This window comes from Leucopleurus acutus (assembly GCF_964270905.1).
Source record: "Leucopleurus acutus genome assembly, chromosome: 11".
Lineage (NCBI taxonomy): Eukaryota > Metazoa > Chordata > Mammalia > Artiodactyla > Delphinidae > Leucopleurus > Leucopleurus acutus.
In genome coordinates, this window is record NC_139152.1 from 1258673 (window position 1) to 1285132 (window position 26460).

The window sequence follows — 26460 nt, forward strand, 5'->3', positions numbered from 1 at the left end:
GAGACACAAGACAGGCAAAAAGTAGTGTGTGATCCAAGCACCAATACTTTTGTCTTGTCCTAATTACATTTTATCTTGGCCAAAATTCGCAAAAGTGAAATGGTTTATTACAGATTGTAGAAGGAGATTGTGTCCAAGCTGCTAAAAACAACCCACGACTCAACTCCCCTTATAGAGAGATAAGCAGTGGGGTTGATAGTCCTTTGCTCTCAAGTGCCCCTGACAGGAGGTGTGGTTCTCTGAGTTCTGATTACGTGCCAGGAGCTAGTGGGAAACTCTTATTTCAGAAAATATACTATCTATATGAATATTATTTGAAATTATGAAAGTCCACAAACTCTCTTTTTCTAAAAGATTTATGCAGTGTTGGGAGGGGGAGAAGTACCCGTAAAAGGAGAACAGAAGTCAGTTACTTTGAGGGGAAAAAAGAGAGAGAGATGTAATCGGATCACCAGGAGAAGGGAAGAAGAATGCCATTCACTTATCTCCTTGACTTTTTTTTGAGATATAATTGACACATCGGTTTATGTGTACTGCCCGTTGATTTGACACATTTATTTGTAAAGTTATTACCACCACAGTGTAACCTAGGCTAAAACCACAGTGTTACCACCTCCGTGCCATCACATAGTTACTAACTCTTTTCTGTGGTGAGAACATTTAAGACCCACTCTTTAAGCAACATTCAGTTATATGACGCAGTATTATTTGCTTTGATCACCATGCTGTGCGTTAGATCCCCCAACTTGTTAATCTTATAATTGGAAGTCCCTACTCCTTGGCCAATATCTCCTCATTTCCCCTCCTCCCACCCCTACTGGCCACCATTCTACTCTGTTTCTCGGAGTTTGTCTTTTTTAGATTCCACATGTAGGTGATATACAGTATTTGTCTTTCTCTGTCTGACTTATTTCACTTAACACAATGCCCTGAAGGTCCATCCAGGTTGTCATATAGCAGGATTTCCTCCTTGCTCATGGCTGAATAATATTCCATTGTGTATACATATGTGTATGTATATATATATTATATATATATATCCATCCGTGGATGGAAGCTTGGGTTGTTCTTGTATCTTGGCCATTGTAAATAATGCTGCTATGAACATGGGGGTGCATATATCTTTTATTATAATTAGTGTTTTTGTTTTCTTCAGATAAATACCCAGAAATGGAATTCCTGGATCATATGGTAGTTCTATTTTTAATTTTTTGAGGAACCTCCATACTGTTCTCCATAGTGGCTGCACCAATTTACATTCCCACCAACAGTGCATGAGGGTTCCCTTTTCTCCACACCCTCTCCAACGCTTGTTACCTCTTGTCTTTTTGACAGTAGGCATTCTGTCTGGTATGTGGTGATATCCTGTGGTTTTGATTTGCATTTCCCTTATGACTAGTGATGTTGAGCCCCTTTTCATCTATATGTTGGCCATTTGTATGTCTGTTTTGGGAAACTCTCTTCAGTTCCCCTGCTCATTTTTTAATCAGGTTGTTAGGTTCTTTGCTATTGGGTTATATGAGTTCCATATATATTTTGAAGATTAACCCATAGTTTGGGACCTTTTTTGTGGTGTGCAAGATATATTTTTTTTAATAACAATTTTTTTCAAAGATTTATTTTTTATTTATTTTATTTATTTTTGGCTGCGTTGGGTCTTAGTTGCGAGATGCAGGATCTTCATTGAAGCATGCGGGATCTTTCATTGCGGCACGTGGGCTCTTCGTTGTGGTGTGTGGGCTTCTCTCTAGTTGTGGCCTGCAGGCTCCAGGGCACATGGGCTCAGTAGTTGTGGCATGTGGGCTTAGTTGCCCTGCGGCTGTGGGATCTTAGTTCCCCAGCAAGGGATCGAACCTGTGTCCCCTGAATTGGAAGGCAGATTCTTTACCAGTGGATCACCAGGGAAGTCCCTATAATAACTTTATTTTATTTTATTTTGAATTTTATTTTATTTATTTTTTTATACAGCAGGTTCTTATTAGTTATCCATTTTATACATGTTAGTGTATATATGTCAATCCCAATCTCCCAATTCATTACTTTTTTTTTTTTTAAGTTGCGGCATGCGGGACCTAGTTCCCTGACCAGGGATCGCACCCAGGCCCCCTGCATTGGGAACACAGAATCTTAACCACTGCACCACCAGGGAAGTCCCCATACTGTTTTGATTACTATAGCTTAGTAATATAGTTTAAAATCAGGAAGTGTGATGCCTCTAGCTTTGCTCTTCTTTCTCAGGATTGCTTTGGTTATTTGGGATCCTTTGTGGTTCCATACAAGTTTTACAATTGTTTTTTGCGTTTCTGTGAAAAATGCCATTGAAATTTTAATAGAGATTACAGTGAATCTATAGATGGCTTTGGGTAATGTGAACATTATAACAATATTCTGATCCATGAACACTGGATATCTTCCCATTTATTTGTGTTTTCAGTTTCTTTCATCAAAGTCTTATAGTTTTCAGTGTATAGGTCTTTCATCTCCTCGGTTAGGTTTATTCCTAAGAATTTTATTTTATTTTTTGATGCTATTATGAATGGGATTTTTTTCTTCATTTTTTTCCTGATGTTTCGTTGTTAGTGTATAGAAACACAACTGTTTTCTATATGTTGATTTTGTATCCTGCAACTTTCCTAAATTTCTAGCAGTTTTTTTGGGTGGAGTCTTTAGCATTTTCTGTATATAAGATCATATCATCTACAAATGAAGACAGTTTTACTTCTTCCTTATCTATTTGGAAGCCTTTTTTTTTCTTTTTCTTGCCTGATTGTTCTGGCTAGGATTTCCAGTATTGAATAGGAATGGTGAGAGTGGGTAGCCTTGTCTTGTTCCTGATCTTAGAAGAAAAGCTTTCAACCTTTTGCTGTTGAATATGATGTTAGCTGTGAGCTTGTCATATATGGCCTTTATTTTGTTGGTATGGTGCTTCTATACCAAGTTTTTGGAGCACTTTTTATCATGAGAGGATGTTGTACTTTGTCAAATGCTTTTCTGCATCTGTTGAGATGATCATTTTTTTTTTCTCTCTTTCTGTTAATGTGGTGAATCCCATTTATTGACTTATGGCTATTGAACCATCCTTGCATTCCTGGAATAAATCCCACTTGATAATGCTGTATGATCCTTTTTTTTTTTTTTTTTTTTTTTTTTTTGCGGTATGCGGGCCTCTCACTGTTGTGGCCTCTCCTGTTGCGGAGCACAGGCTCCGGATGCACAGGCTCAGCGGCCATGGCTCACGGGCCCAGCCGCTGCACGGCATGTGGGATCTTCCCGGACTGGGGCACGAACCCGTGTCCCCTGCATCGGCAGGTGGACTCTCAACCACTGCGCCACCGGGGAAGCCCTATGATCCTTTTAATGTGCTGTTGAATTTGGTTTGCTAATATTTTGTTGAGAATTTTTACATCTGTATTCATCAGGGGTATTGGTCTGTAATTTTCTTTTCTTGTACTGTCCTTATCTGGCTTTGGTAATGATGGTCTCATAAAATGAGTTTGGGAGTGTTCCCTCCCGTTCAGTTATTTGGAAGCGTTTGAGAAGTATTGTTAATTCTTCTTTAAATGTTTGGTAGAGTTCACCAGTGAAACCATCTGGTCCTGGGCTTTTCTGTTTTGCGAGGGTTTTATTTACTGATTCAGTCTCCTTACTCAATATTGGTCTGTTCAGATTTTCTGTTTCTTCATGAGACTCAGATTTAATAGGTTGTATGTTTCTAGGAATTTATTCATTTCTACTAGATTATCCAGCTTTTTGGCATATAATTGTTTTTAGCAGTTTCTTACGATCCTCTGTGTTTCTGTGGTATCAGTTGTAATGTCTTCGATCATTTCTGATTTTATTTATTTGAGTCTTCTCTCTGTTTTTCTGAATTAGTCTCATAAAGGTTTGTTAACTTTGTTTATCTTTTCAAAAAAAAAATCAGGTTCATTGATCTATTGTATTTCTGGTTAGGTCCTCTTACTTTAACTTTGGGAATAGGAAAGTTCATTTGTCAAAGGAGCCACTCTCTCCAGATGAGATGGATGAGTGGAATTACTCCTGTTTCAACAGTTTCTGTAATAGGGTCTATCCTTTAATTTTTGAAAGCCTTGGCTGTAAGTGGGGGGAAAGAAAGAGTCGGGAAAAAACAACCCTCAGTGACTGAATCCCACTACCAGCCTCGTGGGAAAAGCCAAGGTTGGTGTTTTTCAAACTTTTGATCATGTCCACAATAGGACACACATGTTACACGAGGACCCAGAAAACCCAGGTGGGCACAGCTGAGCTGGGAGAGGCGATCCTTGACTCCGAGGGTGCCCCAGTGCGTGCTGATGCTCTTTATTAGGCTTTATTCTGTTTTGTTTTAGTCACAGTGCACTGTAGGATTTTTGGTTTGTTTTGCGTTGTTTCTAATGCTGGTCCTGACCCACTGTGGGTGGCGCTGGCTCGCGGGTGCTTGCAGAAGGGCGGCAGGAGGGCCCCAGCGGGCTCATGTTCGGTGCCGCCCCACCCCCGGCAGCCTTCAGGCCACCACCGCTTGTGTTCATTCTTGGTTTCCCCAGAAATGCTCCTCTGGCTCTTCATGTGACCACATCTTTGTTCTGCACACACTGCCACTTTGTTTGCGGGCCCTGCCGTGCAGGCTTCGGTCTTTGCTCCAAGCCCTGATTGGGTGATGGCTCCGTGGCCTCCACACATCCGGGCACAGGGGCGAGGAGGGCCTGGCCTCCCTGGACAAGAAGCCTGGGCCTGGGGAAAGCCGGTGCCGGGGCGAGCGGACGACTGTGCCAGGACCAGGGGTCAAGCTGGGAATCTCAGAGACTTGCTCACCCTCTTCCCCTGCCCCTTGCTGCCTGCAGGTAAATTCTACTGCAAACCACACTACTGTTACCGGCTGTCCGGGCCTGTACAGAGGAAGAGACCAGCAGTGGCCCCTCTGTCTGGAAAGGTAATGTTGATCGGCTGCAGGGGCGGGGGGGCAGCAGGTGCTGTTTCAGTGTGGTGACAGGTCAGGGTGTGGCCAGCAGGCCCTGAATGGCCACTGCATTGCCTTTCCTGTGAGTGGGAGGGCCTGAGAGATGGTCACAGTCCGATATGGGGAGGGAGCATCTTTTCAAGCCTAATCTAATGTTGGGTTTCAGTAAGGTTATGTTCCAGCACCACCTGAGTTGGATTTGGAAGACCATGTCAGACCTTGTCTTCTGCTTACTGTGTAAAAAAAAGCCTCTTGCCTTTGAAAATCTCACCCTTCCTGAGAGGACACCGGAAAAGGACTTGGCTAGAAATAAATGCTCTGCAGCCAATTCCTTGAACTTTCTATATTCTGGGAATTATTTATCTAAGAACCTTCTTTTTACAAAAAAAAAGTGAGTGTAATCAGCTCCCGCATCTGTCTTTCCAAGTGAGCTGTGTATTCTCTCCGCTCTGTGGTGTTTCCCTGTGGGCGTGCAGTTGACTGATGCTTCCAGGAGGGCCTCTGCGGACTGCAGAGAGCCTGTGGGGGAAGGGACGTGAAGTGTGCCCTGGTGCGGCTCTGGGTTTCCTGGTGAGGGCAGCAGACCAGCAGCCAGGCGTCATTGTCTCCTGAGATGTGGGTGCTTCACTCAGTCACTCTTCCTCTTCTTGTGGACTTTCCTAGGAGGCCAGGGGACCCCTGCAGGACAGCCCTGCTGCAGACACCAACGGACAGCCCAGCACCAGTGCCAGCCCTGCCGAGAGAACTCCAGGTAGCCTCACTTCCTTGTTTGGCTGGGTGGCGCGTCACTCTCTCGGCCTCTGTGACAAGGCCAAGGGGATGAGCCAGCACCTCCAAAGCAACATTTCTTCAATTGGGCATCAGGTGGCCCAAAACCCTCTGGACTCCTTTTTCATGTGCCAGCTGCTTGCATTCGGAGTCCCCTTTCTCTATGGCCTGTCGGAGGTGCTGGTACAAATCAGAGGGGAGTTTCACTGGCCGACCGTGAGCCAGTAGGGGTGCCGTCTGGTGAGCGGCGTCACCCAGGCTTCGGTACTGTCTATTCAGAATCTCAAATTTTTATTGCTGGAGTCCTGGGACCTGCCCACATCCATCAGATACCTTGGGGGGTTGGCCCAGGCCCTGTCTAGGGAACAGGAGTTCAAAACAGGCTGCTTTTAGCACTGACCCAAGTGATGACCCAGGGCAGTGGGGCCTTCCTGTAGTCCCTCGCTGTGGGCTCCTTGGATAGAGCGTGGAATTGTGAAAAGGCCCCAAGGTCTGAACGTGTGTCCACCTGAACTGGACATCCTCCGTCCTCTTCCCTGCTCAGGTGTCTAGGTGAGCTGCCACTGCTGTCCCACCTCACCTGTAACCCCTGAGGGACATGCCCTGTCCTGGTCATTTTGGGGCATTTGAACTCCTAACGAGGATCAGGCCCTGATTGGTCCCACTTTCACTAACCTCTTCCTGTGTCAGGAGGTGAGTGCTACCACCCCACATCTAAAAACACATTTGTTCTGGTCTCGAAGGTCAGGAGAAGGAAGGGCTCATGGGCACCAGACTTCTTGTGAAGAATTGTGGTTTTTCCTTAAAATCACCTCTCCCTACTCCCTGCCAAACCAGCCTGTGACGTGTGTCCACAGTTCCACAGATGTGGGTGGTCCTGATGCCCTGCGCAGCCCCGACAGGTCATAGCCCACGGTCACTGTAGCCAGTCGGAGAGGAAGTCGTCAGGGCCCTGTTTTCACCTGTCACAAGTTTCTTCCTTTCAGAGCAAATAGGTCTCAAGCAGCCGTTTACAAACTCACAGAAATCACCATATTGAAAACTAAAGATTATCAGCTAAGGCCAGAAACTATGGAGAGGGAGTTGGTAGTGGAATTTCCAAAATGGGAGAAGAGAAAAGTTATCCACTGAGCCTTCAAATGGGAGGTTAGCAGAGTTGCTCCTTCGCCCGTGCTCCGGAACTAACGCAGGCCCCGTGGTGTTGCTCTGGGGCAGGAGGGTGTCCCAGACGCTGGGCAGTGCCCCTGGGTGCAGTGACTGGAGTTTAGGTGAACTCAGCTTCTGCTACTATGTGTGTCCTGATAAAATCTAGGCAAGTTTTTAAGTGCCCTGCAGATTGGGCAATATTTTGTGCCCAATATTTTATAGCCATGTTTAAGCTACAAATGACTTGGTACCCCTTGAGCCCCTTTATAATCTGTCTTTTTCAAGAAGTGCTGACGGCCCTTGCAACAGGGGAGCTGGTAGAGACAGGGCGTGTGCCTTTGAGCAGGTGGGAACCACCTGGGTGCTCAGCAAACAACTAAAACGTTCGGCTCTCTTTGTGGGCATCTGAAGAAGAGCGAAGCCAGTGGAGGTCAGGCCGTTCCTGAGCCAACGTCGTGCACTCTGTCCAGTTCAGTTTGCCGTCTCTGCCTGCCTGCTTTGAAAGCGTAGTGGGCTTCGGGTTTTTAGCAGTTGTGGAGAATTAAGCGTTCCATAGAGAAAAGGACCACTCTGTGAAGCAGGGAGAGAAGATGAGAGCTGGGGTTGTGGTGACAGAATCAAAGTCCTGAGGACCTTCTTGATTCTGAAGGTGATGCGCCTGTCACAGCATGAGGGGTTCAGGATGTGAAGCCCAGTTGGAGGTGCCCTGTGGGCAGTGGCAAGGCCAGCACCCGGGGCCACTGGGGTCCAGTGAGTCCCTGCCTCTGGAGGCCCGAGCTTTCTGAGAGCGCGGTTCCAAGTGGACGTGCCGCGGAGCACCAGCACTTCCCCTTCGTAGAACAGGAGCAGGGTCGTGGGTGTATGTTCTAGCTGGCAGGAAATTGGTTTCTTTTTCTCCTTTAATGAGGATTCCCTTCTTTAAATCCCAAACCAAAGCTTTGATTGGTTAACTAGAACTTCCTTTTGAAAAGCTTCAGAAAAACTCAGGTGTTTCGGGGCTTCAGGAAGTGTGTTGTGGACGGCTGTGGTCAGGCTGGTTCTGGGCACGTCCCCTGGGCTGCACTCTGAGCAGAGCGAGTGATACGTGGAGCATGGTTCACGCCCCAGATCCACGTCCCCCAGGAGGTCGTCTGGAGGAGACGTGGCTGTGGCTGGCACTGCTCTGTGCCCCCCTTTAGCTTGTGGCATTTCCCTCTCTTCCCTTATGTTCTTCTCTTACACCAAAACGACTGCTGTTGCCAAAAAAACAAACACAACCCGCGAGTTAGAACCTGGTCCGGCGTCATCTGTCTCTGGGCCCCTGGCCTGCAGCTGCTGCCTGATCTAGCATCTTTGTTTGTAACGTGCTTTTAATGTAGAAACCCTCTTTGCTGTTCTCAAAATCAGTAAGTGCTTTGTTTCCAAGCTTCTTATACTTAGTGCTGCAGGTCAGTGGACCTGGCACAGATTTTCTTACCCTGGCCTCATAGTACTTGCCCTGACTTTAGGAAACATTTGGATAACAACAGGCAGAGAAAGAAAACCCCCAGTGGGATGTTGTGCCCTTGAATACAAGACCCTCAGTTGAAGGTTTTTAGATCCTTTTTTCATCCAGAGGAATCCCCTTTGCACCTCACATAGTGGGTAACCAGAACTGAAGCGTACAGGCATGGGGTATCATAGGGAACAGAAGAGCTTTGCTTCCAGTACAGGTGACAGACATGGGATGGGAGAAAGGCTTCATTGTCTGTCGTCTTACGGAAAGATGATCTTAACATAAAAGGCTGCCTCGCTGTGGCTGCCACATGCCGCGTCCCCAGACACACCTGCACGGTCACCCTTGGGTTCCATAGTCTGGATGCTGAATGAGCCATTAGGAAACGCAGGCATTTCCCACACCAGCTAGAATAGCCACGCGCGGTACAATCCTGGGTTCCTGCCATCAGGAGGATCTTCCCACTGCTTCCCAAGCCCTCGTCCCTTATAGACATTTCTGGAAAACCTATTTAGAAAAGCAAAGAGAATTCCGAATCCAGCTTCGCTCTCCAACCCCACCCCAAGAGTCCAAGTAGACGGTGATGTGTGAACACATACATATACGCACATGTGTTTGCGCTGGCTTAGTTTCATATCTACAAGTACATGCTTATATGTTGTGCCCTAAGTGGTGATAACAGTACTAGTGAAGCTTCCCCAGGCTTCTTGTCCCTGGGCTCTGGCTTACACCGGGGACCATGCCACTGACCTGGCTTAGTGTTCCCGGGGAGGTGGGGACCGCGGGGGCAAGTGCCCCCGGACATGAGCAGTGCACATTCCCCACCCCAGAAAGGCGACTTAGACAAAGCAAGGGGAGCAGGGCTCTCGCTCAGGAACCCCACGGGACCGCTTCGCTTCCAGGCGCGGGTCTGTTAGCACAGCTCCCTGCTGTCTCTTGGTGTTCAGTGTGTCTGTAGGACAGTGCAATCCTTAGTCTCTCCTGAAAGGGGCCTCAGCATGGCCTTCAAGGCCTGGCCAGTGAGTTAAGGGGTTCTGCACCCACTTTTCCTGATCTGTTAAGCTTGGGGTAGAGGGCGGGGGCAGGCAGCAGGCGGGTCCCCAGGAGTGGTACAGAGGCCAGAGCTGTGCCAGGGACGGTGCACCTGTCCGTCTCCAGCCTTCCTGCCCTGAAGCCTCGCCTTTGCCTTCGTCTCTAACCTGTGCTGTTGTGCGTTTTGGTGTGTTTCTTTGTGAGTTGTTTTTATTTAATTGTGTAACTTTGTTTTTCCGTTATTGTGAAACTAAGGTGTTGTGCTTTTAATTTTTTTTAACAAGTGTTACCGTTCTTATTTAAGAGAATAAATTCCAAACAATCTTCAGGTTTCTGAGTATTTCTTTTCCTCCCCTTTTTCCTGATTGGAGGGTGGGGAGGGGTCGCTCAAGCAGGTCTCAGGAGTGGGCGTGAAACCACGGTACCGCAGGATTCTCACTCCTGGGCTGGGCTCGGGAGAGAACGTAGGTGTATTAAAATGGGGAAACGGTGTTTATACCTAAAATACAGGTTCCCATTAGTGGAAGGGCCCCTGTTTGAGGGGGGCATGGTGGAAGACATTTTGCTTCCTTGCTTGGAGGAAGATGCCACCTGTGTCCCCCATTCCGTCATCCGGCATGAGGGCCCTGAGGCGGGAGCAGGTGAAGGAGAAGGCTCTCCGTGGAGCCTACCTCTGCCTGAGCCCAGGCCGTGCCCTCCTCTTTCCGACTAGCTGGTACCGTGGGGACCGGAGCGCTTGGGCGCCTCTTCGCTGCCTTGAGGCTTTTGCCTGGCGTCAGGGACGGTCCTTGCTCTGTCCTCCCAGCTCTGTCCTCCCAGCTCTGTCCTCCCAGCTCTGTCTGTTTCTGTGACCTGGACACACAGGCAGGGGGTCCAGTTCTGCTTGGCTGCTCGAGCCTGGAGGGCTGAGCCCCCTTCTCACACACACACTGTGACCTTGGCAGCGGGGCCTCTGGTGCCGGCTGGCCCGCCGACCACAGGGGCACAGCCGTTTGGGTGCTGAATGGGGCCAGGAGAGGGCACATCGGAGGGGGGCGCTCAGCGCCAGTCTGCGCCCACCGTGCTCTAGGTGATGGCGGCCTGGTGTGAGGCGGCCTCCCGGCCTCCCCTCCACCCGGCGGCCCCCTTGGGTCCCTGTGCGGCCACAGCACCATCACTGGGTTGGGAGTTGGTCCCGGCATGGAGAGCGCCTGCCTCTCCCGGCCTGCTTGCCACCCTCCCCCTTCTCTGAAATCAGTCAGTCTGGTCTGTCCTGGGCCCTGCAGAAGGCTGGGAGAAAAAGGAGTCGGGCTGAAGACCCTGGAGAGCTCCCTTTGGGTCGAGTTTCTTTCTGAAACTTGAAGCCCATTCTCTTTTTTTCTCATCGGTTCCCTGGCCCTTCCCTCACTGGGACACTGCCCAGGAGGGCTCCTGCGTGCGACGGGGCACAGGAAGCAGTGAGAATGGGCTGCCCTCTGTTCCCGTCCTGTCCCCTGAGGGACCCACTGAAGACAAGCCCCCGCTCGGGCCTTGCTGGGGTGTAATAGCCAGCAGACAGCTTCAGGAAGACTCCTCCCCAAACGCCAGGCCCTTTCACAGAGCTCTACAACCTCACCAAGACTCCAAAACCAGGCCTTACCTGGCACCTCGATCCAGCCAAGCGTCCAGCAAGTGCCGGCGAGTAGATCCGTCCTGAGGGCCTGCGGGGAGGAGGCGTGCGCGCTGGGGCAACGCCTCTCGCTCCACAGCTGCTCTGGGGTCGGCGAGGCTTTGCTCCAAGAAGGGCAGTGGGTAAGAGGTTGAGGCGCCCCTACACCCGAGCCAAGCAAACCTGACCTCGCCCTTGATGGTGTCCACAGGTGAGGTTAGACTGCCCCCCATCACTCACAGAGGGGCGTTGGCATAAAGGGCAGTTTGGGATACCTTCCGGCAGAAGGGGGTCCGGGGCCCTAGCTCTGCCTACTAAGAACAGACTCTTGGGGCCATGCTAGTGATTGCTAGAAAAATCCTTAAAGTTGAGTCAGAATTTCCGTTGCCTCTTACGTGTTCTTTACCTCTATATCTGTACTCACCAGCTTGCCGTGACTGTGCATTAGTCGTATGAAACTGTCCCTGGTATGAGTTCCTATTATGTACTTTGGTAAAATGTCAGGGTTATTGCCACTGTGTCACTGTTGTTTCATAGTGTCCTTGCCTGGAACTGTAGGTCTTTGGTGGTTATTTTGTGTTAAGGGGCCCCGGTTACCGGAAGAGCTCGGGCCCTGCAATCCAGGCACCTGCTTGCTTCTCTGCGGTTCCTGCGCCCCGGGTCCCGGTGTGACTGGGCCTCCATCACAGCTGACTCCCCAAGAAAGCTCGGCCCTACTGGGGGCCCCTGCAGACCTGTGCTGCCAGACGGGGGTCGGGGCTCCGGAAGGACCTGGGCCTCAAACACACAACGAAATCGGGGCTATTTCAGTGCAGAGGCCTAAATAAACGTGTTTTCGTTCAGTTCTCGTGTTCTTCCAGGGTAATAAAGCCGGGCATCAGTGGAGGTGACTTCCTGAGACTGTCATCCTCCTGGTGCCTTGTGGCTGCTCAGAGACCAGACCCAAAGAAAAGTGTGACTAGGGACCTGAGGGCGGAGAGTCTGTAAGGCGCCTGAGCTCAACCTGGTGCCGACGGAGAACAGCTGATTTTGTCACAATACGGTTATAGTAGCCTGTTTATTCTTGTTCCCCTGTTTTCTAGAACTGAGTCAGAATCTAGAAAGACCAGGCTGGAGAAGACCAGCTGTAAAATTTCCCTCCCACCATTTGCCACCAGCAGACTTATCTGGGTCAGTACGTTCTTCCTCTAGAAGAGAAGGCTCTGCCCTAGGTTCTGTCTCCTGTGAATTACTCTAAACCAGTTCCCTGCCTGCCTTCAGTGGGGCATCAGCATTGCTGGAGGCCCAGGAACACAGCGATCCGGGTGCTGGCAAGGCAGCCCCAGTGGAGGCTCTGGGCCCTGGGGCGACGGAGCTTGGCCAGCTGCCTGCGTGCGGGAAGGGCCAGAGTCTTGCTGCCCTCGGGGGCTGCTGAGAGCCAACAGCCGTGCTCCGGGCGACTGCAAATACCACGCCAAGGGGCCATTGTGTTTACAACCGGGAGAGCACCCGCTTCTGTTGGAGTCTCCCTCAGATAAAAAAAGAGAGTGAAACTTGAAGTGTGGTCACTGCTGTCAGTCTCCCCCGAGTGTTTATACTGGTGAATCCGCCCTTGGGCTGATGTCACACGAACTCATAGAGAACAATTCAGGAAGACGCGTAATGGGGTACAGCTAGTGTGCCGCACTTACTGTGTGCCAGGCACTGTCCAGACGCCTTCTGTATACGCATCCCTCATCTAATCACACCGTAGGCTGTGAGGAAGGTAGCATTTTGCAGACTGGATCGAGGCTCCGTGACTGACCCAGGCAGAGCCGGGTGGAGTACAGGTACAGGACGTGCACAGTGCCGCCCCCTCCACTCCCGTGTCCTCCAGCCTCAGCTTGTCCACACGGGGCAGCGGGAAGAGAGCTGCGTGTCGGCTCCATCAAGATGACTTTCTAAAAACACGCACGAACGCCCGTGTCATCTGTGAATGTGCATTTGGTTATTTCCAGGAGATACGTATCCCCAGATTTTTAGTGGCGACCCCAGGGCTGGGAATGTGCCTTTGCAAAGAGGGTAGATTCCAGAGCAAAGGGTTTCATCACTGGTATGTGAAGGGGGAGATCAGAAGAGACGGAGGAGGAGAATAATGATGTTGAATCGACTGCTTTTCATTTTCTCCGTATCAGCACTCTTTGATCAGTTCAAACGATACCAAGCCTAAAGTCATGCTATTAAGATGTCCCTCCACACGGAACCTCCCTGTCAGTCTGGAGGAGCCGGGCTTGTGCTCCGGGATGGTGTTCAGTGCTGCTCTCGGGCAACAGTCTAGCTACTTCTGACTTGTACGCCTGTTGCTTATTTCTTCTCCTCTACGCTCGCGTTTTATCACACTTCTCTAAGAGGCCCCGGGGGTGGTGGAGCTGACAGTTTCCTTCTCTTACTACTGATGCTTTACAGCTGCCGTTCACAGTCGTTGCCTGGCCTGGCCCTGGGTGGGGTTGGCAGAGGAGAGGGAGAGATGAGGGTCTGCCTCTTTCTGTCCTGACACTTTGAGCAGAATCACCCATGACAGGAGTTAAACACGGACATTCTTACCTGTCGGAGTTTGGGCCGCTCCAGACTCCACTCACGTAAAATGACGCTTAAATCCGGGCTAAGCGTGCATGTCATTGCAGTGAGCATTTTGGGTTCTGCCGTGTTGGATCAACTTGGGTTGGGCACAGAAGCAGCTCGGGAGGCCTGAGCATGTCCAGGCCCAGCCTCGGGCAGGTGTGTCATGACGGGCCCTGCGAGCTCATAGAGGATGTTTTTGGAAAATGGAAAAAGAAGAGAGTTGGGGACACGGAGAAAGAAGCAGGGTTTTTCCCCGTCGTGTTTCCACGTCTGCTTTTCTCCCTGGATTTAGTGAGCAGGCCTTCTGACGTATCTGTCAGCCTCTAGCACCTGGCCTCTGTCCCCAGGCCCCACGCCGGAGGGCTGGGCGGGTGGACGGGGGACGGTGGGACGGACAGCATCTCCTTGAGAGAGAGACTCCTCTGTGCCGAAGGACAGTGAAGGGCGGGGCATGTCTGCCCGGCACAGGGATTGTGTGCCCCACACGGCCCTTCCCGACAGGCCCTCCACGCGCTGCCCTCCAAGGTTCAGGATGCCTCACTCTGGTGGCAGCATCACTGCTCTGTCCTAATGACTTTGTCCATTGGGCCACGGTCCAACATCTGGTGTGCCGGTTGGCCTGATCAGTGAGAGGTGGGAGATAGTCTGCTGTGATTTCCAGGCAGGGCTCTCGGGCTCAGCACTGTTGACGTTTGGATGGATAGTTCTTTGTTGTGCGTTGTTGGCTGTTTGCAGTATCCCTGGCCTCTTCCCACTGGGTCTCAGGACACCCCCCTTCCCAGGCTGTGACATTGCCAGGTGACCCCAGAGGAAAAGATCACCTGGTTGACCACCACCATTCTAGACTAAAGTCAAGAGAAGTAAGGACAGGCCCTAAATGTAAAATTAGCCTCCATTTGATTGTTCCCGTAGGAGACCAGGGAAGAGAGTGCGTGAGGACAAAGAAAGTGATACAGACCACACTGGACAGCAGTGGCCTTCCCGCCCCCGTTAGGTTGTGGGCACACGCCTCCCAGCACGTGACGCGGTGTACACGTTGGCAGCCGTGCCGGTACTGTGTGTGCTGTCAGACACCGAGGAAATGTTTTAGAACAGGAGTCCGTTTTCCTGAACCACAGTGAATCGCCCTGCGCCCCAGAATGTGCTCATCTTCTGAGGTGACCACAGCCTCGGAGAGCAGAGCTGGGTCTAAAGGGGACAAGCACAGATCTTGAAGAGAAGATGCAGCCTGTTATCCTTGCTGTCTTCGGTCATTCATCTCTCTGAGCCTCAGTTTCCCCATCTATTAAGATCATAAAATGGAAAAAAACTCCCTGCTGCTCTACTTCATGAGATTGTTGTCAAGAGCAAATAAGCTAAAACGTGTGGAAACTTGTTTATTTAAAAGGATTACAGGAATATCAACTCTGAACATTGGTGGAGATTCCAGAAAATGCTGGCATAATCAGAGTGAGAGTGAGTTAGGGTTATTTCTGCTGACTGGGCGATGCATCCTGCGGGGTTAGGACCGGACGGCCTGCTGGGATGTGTTCCCAGCCAGCAGAGATTTGGGGAAACAGAACAGTGAGGAGGGCTGGCTGTGTCTGGTCCTGAGACAGTGGGTGTTGAATCTCTGCAGGGCTTGGCTAAATTTGGCCTTGCTTGTTCCCCAGCCTGCGTGGATGGGCTGTGAGGTCACCTGCTAACTCCACGACACCCTGGGGGCTCTTCACTGTAGCAGCGGAAGAAAAGCAGTCCTGGATAGGTTGACATTAAGCTGAGTTTCAACACCCACGTGAGAGTCAGAGGACAGTGCAGGATTATAGCTTCTCTTAGGCAGAGGTAGGGTTACACGTGGGCCTGGGGACGGTGTGGCTCCCCACAAGCCCCCAGGGGCTCCGAGCCACCTCCCGGCCTGGAGTCAGCGCAGGGACAGTGCTTCGTGGGTGCCAGGCTGGCCGCTGGAGAGGGCTCTGAACTCCCAGCACCAGCCGTGCAGGCCCCCGTGCCCGGAAGTCTCAGGGACCGGCTGACAGATGAGAGCGCAGGTGTGATGGGGCCGCCGAGGTGCGCCTCAGGTGGTGCTTGTGGGCATTGCTGGAGGAGCTTGGCTCCTTTCCCACAACAGATATGCGGTGCCTGAGGGGAGGCCGTTGCAGAGATGCTGTCTTTGGAAGGAGCCTGTCGCAGAGCAGAGGGCCTTTCGTCGCGAGGTGGGTTTGTCCCTGTTGATCGTTGGATTATGGGCAGGGCCTCGCTTCCCACCTTCCACGGCTCAGAGGCCAAGCCTGCTCTGGGGCTGTGCAGCTGGCCCCCCGAGAGCCCCTCGCAGCCAGCTTGGGATGCACTCTGGACTGAAGTGCCCCGGAGGGGAGGGGTGCAGTCTAAATGCACATCTTGGGAAAAGCTCATCATCTGGCAGTGCCTGGTGGGCAGACTCGTGGTCCTTCTCTCCCTTCCCACCTCTCCCCTCCGCGTGCTCCTACGGGTCTGGTCCTCCAGTGCGCGAGATGCTCCCTGGAGCTCAGCTGCTCTCCACGGTGAAGCGAGGACATGCGTTTAGGACATCAGGTCATTTGAGATGGTGTCTTTTCAGAGCTTTCCTCCGTGGAGTCTTGTAGGACGTTGGCATCTTCATAGGAATTTCTCTGTCCCGGGCGCTAAGGGAACGGCTACTGTCTTCACAGAGGTGGTGTTCCTGCCTCTTCTTGGGGCCTGGAACAGTATCAAGCTCCTTGAGACATGCAGAGGCCCTCAGTGTTGTGTGTCAAGGTGAGGAAACCGAGACCAGATTATGTCCAGCCAATTCCTTAAAAGTGTAGTGAGGTGTTGCTGTAGTTCAGATACAGGCTGAGACCTTCCATCTTGACTGTTTATTCAAGACGCTTTACCGAACACTTGCTCTGCTGCATTGATGGTACCAGAACCACAGGAGGCCGGGAGAGCCCTGTGCAGCGGACCCTCCATTTTGGGGTGCACTCAGGAGGTGGATGGTGTGATGAAGGTGCGCTAGAGCCCTGGGGGTGCGGAGGGGCCAGCAGCAGCAGGCGGAGGCCCGGACTGGGCTGACCTGTGGACCACCCTTATCTTTACCCGCCTCTTATTAAGATTTCAGAGGCTAGCCCCACGAGTGGGCTGGTGGACAGGCCCCTTACCTTGAGCTGTAGGGACCCTCCTGATCTGCCGGCCGCACCCTTGGCTCCCGTGTGTGCACAGGTGTGTGCATGTGGGCGGCCAGGTGGGAACAGCAGAACTGCAGCTAGAGCTCAGCTCTGTGGGATTTAAGAGAAAACACAGCAGACCCCAGCGCTTTAGACAGCAGAGAGGTGGCCATTCTGCGGGGTGACCCAGCTGACTGTTAAGGGTCAAGTCGAGTTTCATCTCTGAGATATTTTGACACATGAAAGATATGTTATCAAGAGAGCTACACGAAGCCCTGGTAAGGTGTTTTTTTTAATGGAGACTCGGGTACGTGCCTTAAAAGAGACCTCTTTGCCTTGGCCAGTTAGAGTGACGTGTGCCAGGATTTCCACCTGCCAAAAAGACACCTTTGGGAGATGTACTCATAGCAGCAAAAGTCACGTCATGTTAGAAAACTAACGTAACAGCAAAAGTCCCCTGGGATCCTGCAGATGGGGAGCCAAGGGCTGTGGCGATGGACGAGCCCCTCAGCTTCCTGAGGGGACTCTGCGGGCTGCAGGCTCCCACCTCCCACCTGGTGGGTTACCTGGGACAGTTCTGACTTGTCCCTGTTGCGCTTCCCATCCTTGGCCTCTCGGTCACTGCCCGACTCTTGGTAATTCAGTATCTCCCCCTTGCGTCCGCGTGACCCGCTTTTCTCTGTGCCGCACGTGAGCACGCAGTCCCCCGGATGACGAGGAGACGCTGGGTGTGGAGGGGCAGTTAGCGATCCCGTCCCTCGCTGCACAGCCACACGGCCCCGGGTGCCGTCCGGGACCGGTCTTCTAGGGCCTGTGGACATCAGAACCCTGGGTGGCAATAGTGCCGGCAGCGCCCAGCGGCGGGGCGTGCAGCTCACGTCACAGTCCTGACTCAGCCGGTCATCCCTGTTCCTTCATCACCTGCTTCCCGAGCAAAGGAGCATCTGACACCCTCCTGTCCTGTGACCTCGGGACATGCAGTGAACCCCACCCCCTGACAGCAGGAAACCACAGAAGAGTCTGTCGGAGGGTCCACGTGCAGGGGCCGGAGTCACCTCACCGAGGCGGTGCTTGGAAACTCCTTCCTTTGGCCTCCAGAACCAAAGCGCCGGCGAAGTCTGCGGTGTCCTCCAGAGGGAGAAATCGCCGTGCGAGGCCTCAGGCGTGCGGCCGGCCCAGCAGAGTCTGCTGAGGCCCAAACCAGCTGTCACAGGGCCCTTCTGAGAAGGCCGTGGAAGCAGCCCCAGTGAGCATTTCCCTCAAGATGGGCCTCCTCCTCCCGCAGACACCAGACCCCACTGTCCTGCCGGATGCGAGCGGGGACAGGGTCCCGGGCAGAGCGGCCGCCTGCTTCTCGGACAGCTGAGCGGCAGCTCAGCCGGCAGCTTGAGTGGCATGAAGTGGGGGGAGTGGGCTGCTTCTTCCCCGCGGGGCCGCCGGGCCACTCACGCCACGGGGTCCCTCTCGAAGGCAACGCCCCACAGAGGCAGCTGTCTCTGGTCCGGACAGCGGTCCTGTCCCGGGGTGGCCATGCGTTGCCGCAGAACTGCAGCAGGGACCCCCTCGCAGCCCCGTGAGGACGGGGGCTCCTCATGAGGGGGGCGACCTCTCCCGCAGGGTGATTTCACGCGTGTTGCCAAGGGCTTTGGCAGCGCTCGTCCGTCAGCTGAGAGCAGATTCTCCCGTGAGGAAAATATTTGCTTGAGGATGATGTATGGAGCTCACACAGGCAGTGACTGGCCCAGAGCAGGGCCCGTCACTCAGGCTCAGAGCCTTTCTCTTATTTAGGGTGCCACCCAGATCCTGGAGCTGTTTCCCTTCGGTCTATGGAGCTGGAATTGGCCTCCAGTGACCTGAGGTCTGCTTGCCTGGACTTAGGGAACAGTCAGCCTAGGAATGATCCCAAATCCCTCATCCCACTTTCAGCTGGGAAGCCCCTGTGTGTCGCCGCATCAAAAGCATGTGACGTGGAGAGGCCGCGGGTCTTGGCCTGACCCTGCTGGTTCACTCTGACTTTCCAAACTGCCCTTCTGCAGCCTCTGCTCTCCTGGGCTCCTCTGAAGCTGACGAGACAGCGGGGACCCGGGGGCGGCAGGTGGGGGTCCTCTGTCACGGTGTCAGAACCACTGCCAAGGCCACCTCTACCGTTACTTCCTTCAGTGTCTTAATTTACCATCACCATCCGGTTAGTCTGGCCAATGGCCCTCTGCTCAGGACAGAGAGTCAAGGATGCTGATTCTGTTGGTTTTTGTTTGTCTGAATTTCCCATGACATTTCAAGGTTATGGCCCAGGAATGCTAAGCACGCTTTGGCAGTTGGTGAATCTGGGGTACTTGGCGAGCATCCTCTGAGTGCCACCTTCCCTTTGGGAAAACGGCCTCCATGGGGACCCGGCCCTGAGGGAACATCCTGCTTTCCCTGGTCGCTGAAAGTGGGTGGAGACCAGAGGGGCCTGGGGCCTGACCAGTGACTGACTCCAGCCCTCCCGCCTTTTACAGCGTCTCCAGTGGGAATGCCTTGGGCTTCACGGCCCACAGCCTCCTCTCTGTGGGGACCGATGTGTGAATGATCTGAGTGTTTCTGGCTTCGTTTTTGTTGCTTGTGCCCAAGCCCAGTATTAAATTAACATCTCCCCTCCCCAGAGCCCCAGCCTCTGGGCTTGGGGCTGGGTGATCCCCTGCTCTATGCAGCCTGTGGAAACTCCAGAGAATTGACGCTGGGAGGAGGGCAGGATGTCATTCCAGACGCCAGACGCTCTGCTCCAGGACATTTCCATGGAGTCTCTGTCCTTCGTCATGAAGGTCACGGTGGGAAGGAGATCGTGGTGAAGACGCCCCTGCGGGGGAAGGCAGAGCAGGACTCCAAGGAAATGCGCCTTGGCGGCAGCACACCAGGCCTCTGAGCGGACGCTGTGCTCCTGGGTCGGGTCTTGGCCGCACTGCTCACCAGCTGTGTGACCTTGGGCAGCTTACTGTCTCTGAACCTCGGTGATCTCATTTGCAAACTGTTACCTACCTTAAAGCTGGCGCCTACCTTCGTGTTCCTCCAGACCGCCCTCCTTGGATCCCTGGGTGGGCCACGCGCCCCTTTTCCATGCTCCCGTGGTCCCGCGTGTGTGCTCGAGCCCTGACGCCTCTACACGCCTGGAACCATCCCTGTGAGGACTTTCTTTGCCATACCCGGCCTGCGGCGCTCGGAGTAGAGAGCATTTTAGCCTGTGTTGTTTCCCCAGGTTCTCGTGGAATTCCTGGCAGACACTGTGCGTTTCCCCCAAGGGTCTTCCCATGAGTGTGTTCCTTCTCTACCTTGAAATTGCTCAGTCTGAACTGATGATGTGAGTTGTTTTCCCTTAAGTGACAGCTCTTACTCTGTTTTTCTTCTACCATCTAAAAGAAATACTGGTCTTTATTCCAGATTCATGGAATTCCCCAAAACTTTGTGCTCAGGTAGTTGCCACCCATTTATTTCCCTTTCCGTTTAAGGGCAGTTGTCAAAAATACACGATGGGAAGGACAGAATCAAGTGGTACTGTAGTCGGGGACCCTTGGCCTTGTCTTTATCGAGCTGGGTTTTGATGAGGAGAAGGGAGGCCAGGAAGGCTGGTGTTTGGAAAGGCTGGCCCCGCGATTAGAGCCTGTGCCCTTGGAGGGCCTGGGGGCAGGTGTGGAGACTGTCCAGACCGTGTCCATCTGCTGTGCTCCCTGCCTCTTTCATGCTGTCATCTGGAGACCACGTGTTTCCTAATTTTCCACACGCCCTCATCCAGCATCAGAGCTCACACTTCGGGGGCCCTGAGCTCAGTGTTGAAGGATAGTCCGGGGGTGTCCAAAATGAGGTTCCCGGGGCACCAAGACCGGGACGGGCAGATGTGTGCACACGGCACAGGATTCGTGCCCAGACCCCATGGTTATACGTTTACCTGCATTTGTAAGTGAACACGCCCCAGGTCTTGCTTTTCAGAAAGAATCTCTAGTGATTTGAAGGGTGCTGTTTGGTGGGAGATCCTGGTCACTGCAGCAGATGCGCTGAGACTTTATTCCGTGACTGCCCGCATTCACAGGGTTATTTCTAATGATTTTACAAGGAGGTTAGGAACATGCGCATGACAGAAGGCCCAGCCTTCCAGACGTTTTCTGCACAAACTCTCACGTCACAAAAGTTACTAAATCAGTGTTCCCACCCCGTCCTTCAGCCCTTCATCAGGGGGCTTCTGGGCTTCGCCTGAAGACCACCTGACACTGGCTGGCGTGACCTCACCTGCTAAACCTAGTGTCGGTCCCTAAAGCCGAGAGTGTCGCCGAAGCCAGGTGCCTGCCCTGGCGGGACGCAAGGCCCTGTGCCCCGCCCCGCCCCGGTGCCTGCGTCCCTCCATCTGGGCCCCTTCCCGGTGCTGCTTGCTCTGCTCAGAGCCTCTTCCCGCCTTCTGTGTCCAGTAACTGTCGTTTGCAATCCAGGGCAGATGGATGCAATGGACTTGTACAGATTGGTGGTGAAAATGTTCCTGGAACTCAGCTGTATCACCTAACTCCTAGAAGAGGGAGGCAGAGTGTACGGAGCACAGAGGTGGCACCTGCACAAATGCGCATACATGCGTGTGTAATTCACTTCGTACTCATAGTAACCCCGCGACGTGGGATTGTCCTTGTTCACGGATCAGGAAGCGAGCTCTCAGTGGTTGTGTGATTTTCCTAAGGTCCTTCAGCTGGTCACTGGCAGAGTCCGTTGTCTCAGCGGGTCTGTCTGACTCTGCACCACACGTGACGTCCTGTCACAGTGGACACAGGAGAGTGGTCGGTGGGCCTCTTCTGCCCAAACGTGGGGTCACAAGGTGTATTAGGAAGGGTAACGATGGAGATGGGGGAGGTGAGGGGTGCGTGACGGTGACATCAGACACCTGAGACCTCAGAGTCCACGAGCCCATTGCAGGCCTCAGATTTCTTTTCTTTTTTTTCTTTCTTTCTTTCTTCTTTTCTTTCTGTTATTTATTTTTGGCTGCGTTGGGTCTTTGTTGCTGCACGCTGGCTTTTTCTAGTTGCAGCGAGTGGGGGCTACTCTGTTGCAGTGTGCGGGCTTCTCATTGTGGTGGCTTCTCTTGTTGAGGAGCACGGGTTCTAGGTGCACAGGCTTCAGTAGTTGTGGCGTGAGGGTTCAGTAGTTGTGGCTCACGGGCTTAGTTGCTCCATGGCACATGGGATCCTCCCGGACCAGGGCTCGAACCCGTGTCCCCTGCATTGGCAGGCGGATTCTTAACCACTGCACCACCAGGGAAGCCCAGTCCTCAGATTTCTTCTCAAAGGAATGATAGAGTCTAGAAACCGCCATCGTGGGCCTCCCAGAGCAATAATTGACCAGGCAGGGTCATCAGTGGATCTTCAGCCCCCTGACGTGGGTATTCTGGGAACAGGTAGTCCAGGGTCTCTCCGCATCACCCCACAGATTACTTATTAATTACAAAGGGGAAAAGGTCTCTTTACCACAGAGACGTGGGTGGGCGCCAGCTCAACCAAGCTGTCCAGCTGGTGTCACCAGGACCGAGGGGGCCTGACTGTCCTGCGTGGGTGCAGTGGGAGGAGCCCGGAGTCGTCCACAAGGTGTTCCCGTGGAACAAAAAGTCTTGCCGTGAATCTAAATGTGAGACAGACAAACCCACAGTGTGAGAAGCTCTGCAGAATAGCTTACCTGGACACCTCAGTAGACCAGCCAGATGCAGTGCCCGAACCTCGACTGGGTCCTGGACCATGGGGTGGGGCAGCAGGTCCGGACCATGGGATTGCAGCAGCAGGTCCTGAACCAAGCGGGTGGGGACATTGGGTCCTGGACCATTTTATGGGGGGCAGCGGGTCCTGGACTTTGTCGGGGGACAGCAGGTCTTGGACCGAGGGGGTGGGGCAGCAGAGAGGACTCCCTTCTCAACAGGCTGCTTTCCCTTGAGGGCCAGTCCTGCCCCTGCCCCCTGGCCAGTGTGCACTGCTCCCCAGGCTGTCGCGTCCCTGTAGGGCAGACGTGGGGTCTTTTGTCTTCTGCCCCCTCACACCAGAGACCTCTGGGCTCTCCGGGGCCCGACCTTGTTGACTGCTGCCGTGTCCGGCTCCCTGGCCTCGTGGGACGGCTGCCCCTCCTTCCAGGGAGAAGTTCCTTCCCTCGTCCCTGTCGCTGATCCCAGAACTTTGCTTCTTGCTTGTCGTGCAGGCCCGAGCGTGAACGGCCTGGAGGAGCCCAGCATCGCTAAGAGGCTGCGGGGCACCCCGGAGAGGATTGAGCTGGAGAACTACCGCCTGTCGGTGCGGCAGGCGGAGGGGCTGGAGGAGGTGCCCGAGGAGACGCAGGCCGAGCACAACCTGAGCAGTGTGCTGGACACGGGGACGGAGGAGGACGCGGCCAGCAGGTCAGCCTGTGGGGCTGCGTCTGTGACGGGCAGGGGAGCGGGGCCCTGAGCCCAACGGCCTGGGTTTGCGTCGTGACCCGTGACTGGGCGGTCGTGTGACCTCTCTGCCTGTCCCCTCGTCCGTGAGAGGGGCGGCAGCACCAGGGCCTCCTGCAGAGTTGTGCAAGTGTCCCGGGGTAGAAGGTGCTTGGGACAGAGCTGGGCACGTGTAGGTGCTTGTAGGTGTTGGCTGCAGACTCTAGCGTCCAACTCCTCAGCTGGTCGTCCTCCGGGGCCTGTGAAATATATAGGATGTGCATCTTGCCCCCTCGTGGTAAGGAAAGCGATGGTGACCAGGACCAGGATGGAGGGTTGACTGAGGTTCAAGCCCAGGGTCTCTGGTCCACATCCAGGGCTCTCCATGTTCCCTGCCGCCTGGTGCCCCAGCTCCCCGTCTCGTTAGTCAGAAAGGACCAGTTTGTTTGACTTAATTCAGAGATTCAGTACTTACTGAGCACCTACCAAAACCTTAACCCTGCTTTTCATTGAAAAGGAACAGAAAAAATGTGCCCTGGGCTGGTGTTTACAGATGTGTCGGGGGAGGGGCTTCCACGGGGCGGGGGCGGCAACCGTGCCCCTGGGGGTGGGTTCCATGGAGGCTCTGGGGTGACTCAGCCACCGGGTCGCCGTGCAGTCTTGGGGAAGCTGTCTCATCTCTCTGGGCTTCTTTCTTTCTCCCGTGTGTGGAAAGAGGCAGAAACCTCGCAGTGCGTGGTGCCGGCCAGCTGAGCCGCGTGCACCTTTGGGGAAAGTGCCCCACACACCCCCTCATCTCTGTCCTTGTCCGCGCATTCCCGTCACCCGCAGGCCTGCCTGAGTCAGTGGGGTCAGTGCCCAAGTCAGGGCTCAGTAGGAGACCCTACGAGCTGGAAGAGAACAGGACAGGCAGGTGGAGTGGAGTCAGGACAGGCGGACCCCCTGCAGCCCCCCTTGCAGAGCCTTCCCAACCAGCGCCCTCAGGACGCAGCGCTCCCGAGGTGGGGCGGAGTGGAGGGCTGGGCTCGGTGACATGGGCAGACCCTGTCCTGCAGGAATAACATTTCCTGCACTGTGATCTGTAAACCGAGGGATTATGGGGCAGGAGTGGAGGTGATGTAGCCTGGGCTTTGCAGGAAGGCTGAGTCACAGCCTTCGCAGCAGTGAGGTAGAAGGATAGGTCAGTCAGCACCCAGTGGTGTAGTAAATACCCCATCGTACTCAAGTTCGCATTTGAAAAAGCACTAACCGTGGATGCTATGTAAAGTGTAACAATGGTCTCATGAGAGTGCGGCGCCAGAGCTCACTTCCCCAAGGAAGCTGTAAGATGCCTCCATCCTTCCTTGGGGAGTCATCGGACTTGAAGATGAGAGATGACAGAGTTTCCAGGAACTGACCGGTCCAAGCGGGGATTCACTCTCCTCTTACCTCGGGCGCCTGCGGTGCGGGCAGAGCGCGGGGTGCCGTTGGGACGTGACTTTGCAGGCAGACAACCCAGACTTGAGGCCTAGCTCCACCTTCTGCTAGTTGGCGGCAAGTTTCTTACGCTCTCTTGCCCTCCTTTCCTCATCTGCAAAGGACACTGCGCTTCAGAGGTTTGCTTTGAGCATTAAACCAAATAAAGTAGTGGGCACAGTGTCTGCACCCGGTGGGCAGTTGCTGTAATCACTGTCTTACCTGTGGATCCAAGCACAGCCCAGGCAACCCTCACTAGGAGCGGCAGGGTGGTGATTCCTGTTTGGGTTTCCTTGAACAGGTGGTTTAAGTGCCAGAAATCGGGCTTGCCTCGAATTTGCCCTGGGGCAGTGGTGACCAAGCTTCGCCTGCATCAAAATCACCCGCCGGCTCGTGAGAGCACAGACAGCTGGGAGGTTTCTGTCCCAGTCTGTCTGGGGTAGAGCCCATGATCTGCATGTCTCAGAAGTTCCCGGCTGGTGCTGTGGTCTGGAGACCACGCTGTGAGAACCACTGCTCTAAATTTCTCAGATGTCCCTGATGCGACACGTGCGACACTTGGTCAAAGGATAATTCCTGGCCCTGCTCCTGCCAGGGTCTCACTCGGTGGGCGTGGGGTGGAGACCAGGAACACCTGTTTTGACAGATACCCAGGCGATTCCCATCATCTTTGCGGTTTCCTTCACACCAGCAGAGAATCTCGACCGAGGCCTCATCAGCTCCATGACCCTTCCTTGGAGGGGCGGGAAGGAGCATCTTCCAGAGGGGACCCTGGAAACAGTACTTGCATTTTCTCTGGGAGAGCCTGGGTGCCGGGGCAGGAGAAGGCTGGTCTGGTTTCCGTGTGTTTTCTCCTTCTTGTGTCGGGGAGGGCCGGAGCCCAGGTGTGCTTCCCAGACAGGCAGCCAGGGCTGCAGAGGACTCCCTGAAGGTCACAGGAGACAGGCCAGCCCAAAGGGTGACAGCGTGAGGAACAGCCCCTCCTGCGAGGCACACCTGACTGCTCCCCTTCTCACCCTCCACCCGCAGGGTGCCGGCCTGAGCGCGGAGTGATCTCCACCGCGTGCAGATCGCAGGACCCGGCAGGTCTCCTCCACAGGCGGCTCAGTGCTTACAGGGTTGACAGGGTTGGCAGGGTGGGCAGGACCTTGTCCCGCCGCGCAGGACGGGGCATTGCTCGGAGACGCTCTGATTACCAGCGGGTTAACTTAAAAGGGAAGCCACCAGCAGCTTCAGGTGGTGTCCATCCGCGGCGGCTGCCTGAGTTCCCAGGTCGACGCGGCAGCCAGGAACCGGGTCGTGACCTTCCTCCTGGGTTTGACGGGGTGACCTGATGTGGGCGGACTCTGGGGGTTCCTGACTTCTCACCCAGACCATCCCACCTCTGGAAGCCCGGCTTCCGCATTTGTGGGAACGGGGATGATAACAGTGGCTGTGCCCTTGAGCTACTGTGTGATCAGCTGAGCTGATCCATGTGAAGTGCCTCGTGCTCCAAGCACGTCCTCTTCTCTGGATCTGCTCCTCTGCGGCTCTTTTAAGTCTGGAGCAGACCTTGTCCCTTGAGAAGCTGGTCCGTTGACTTTGTGTCCTCCTGCCAGCCCACCGTGGGCTCGGTGAGAAGACAGCGCCTGGGGAGGTTCGGGGAAGGCGCTGTGGGAGGAGTGGTTCGGACACACCCAGCGGGGAGGCTTCCGCTCCGTGGTTCCAGCGGGACGTGTCAGCTCCGCCGATGGGCTTTGCTGAGGGGCTTCACAGGGACCACCTCCCACCCTGTGAACGCGGGTGCAGCCTGCCTGGCCTTCCTGGTTGCGTCCCTCATCTGCTTTTGCCCATCTCGGCAGTGCTAGGCAAGCGATAAGAGAGGGTGTGGCCTGGGAGGCTGCC

General features: G+C 53.8%; 1 protein-coding gene across 1 annotated transcript in view; it reads left to right on the plus strand.

Annotated features, from left to right (window-relative positions):
• MICAL3 (microtubule associated monooxygenase, calponin and LIM domain containing 3) overlaps nt 1-26460 on the plus strand; it is a gene marked incomplete at its 3' end in the record, with an annotated part of 156281 nt that overhangs the window by 91421 nt on the left and 38400 nt on the right. Inside the window, exons 25-27 of the mRNA XM_082851131.1 lie at nt 4839-4927; nt 5618-5705; nt 22911-23106. Coding sequence (XP_082707257.1) covers nt 4839-4927; nt 5618-5705; nt 22911-23106 — 373 coding nt within the window. The remainder of the gene's footprint in view (nt 1-4838; nt 4928-5617; nt 5706-22910; nt 23107-26460) is intronic.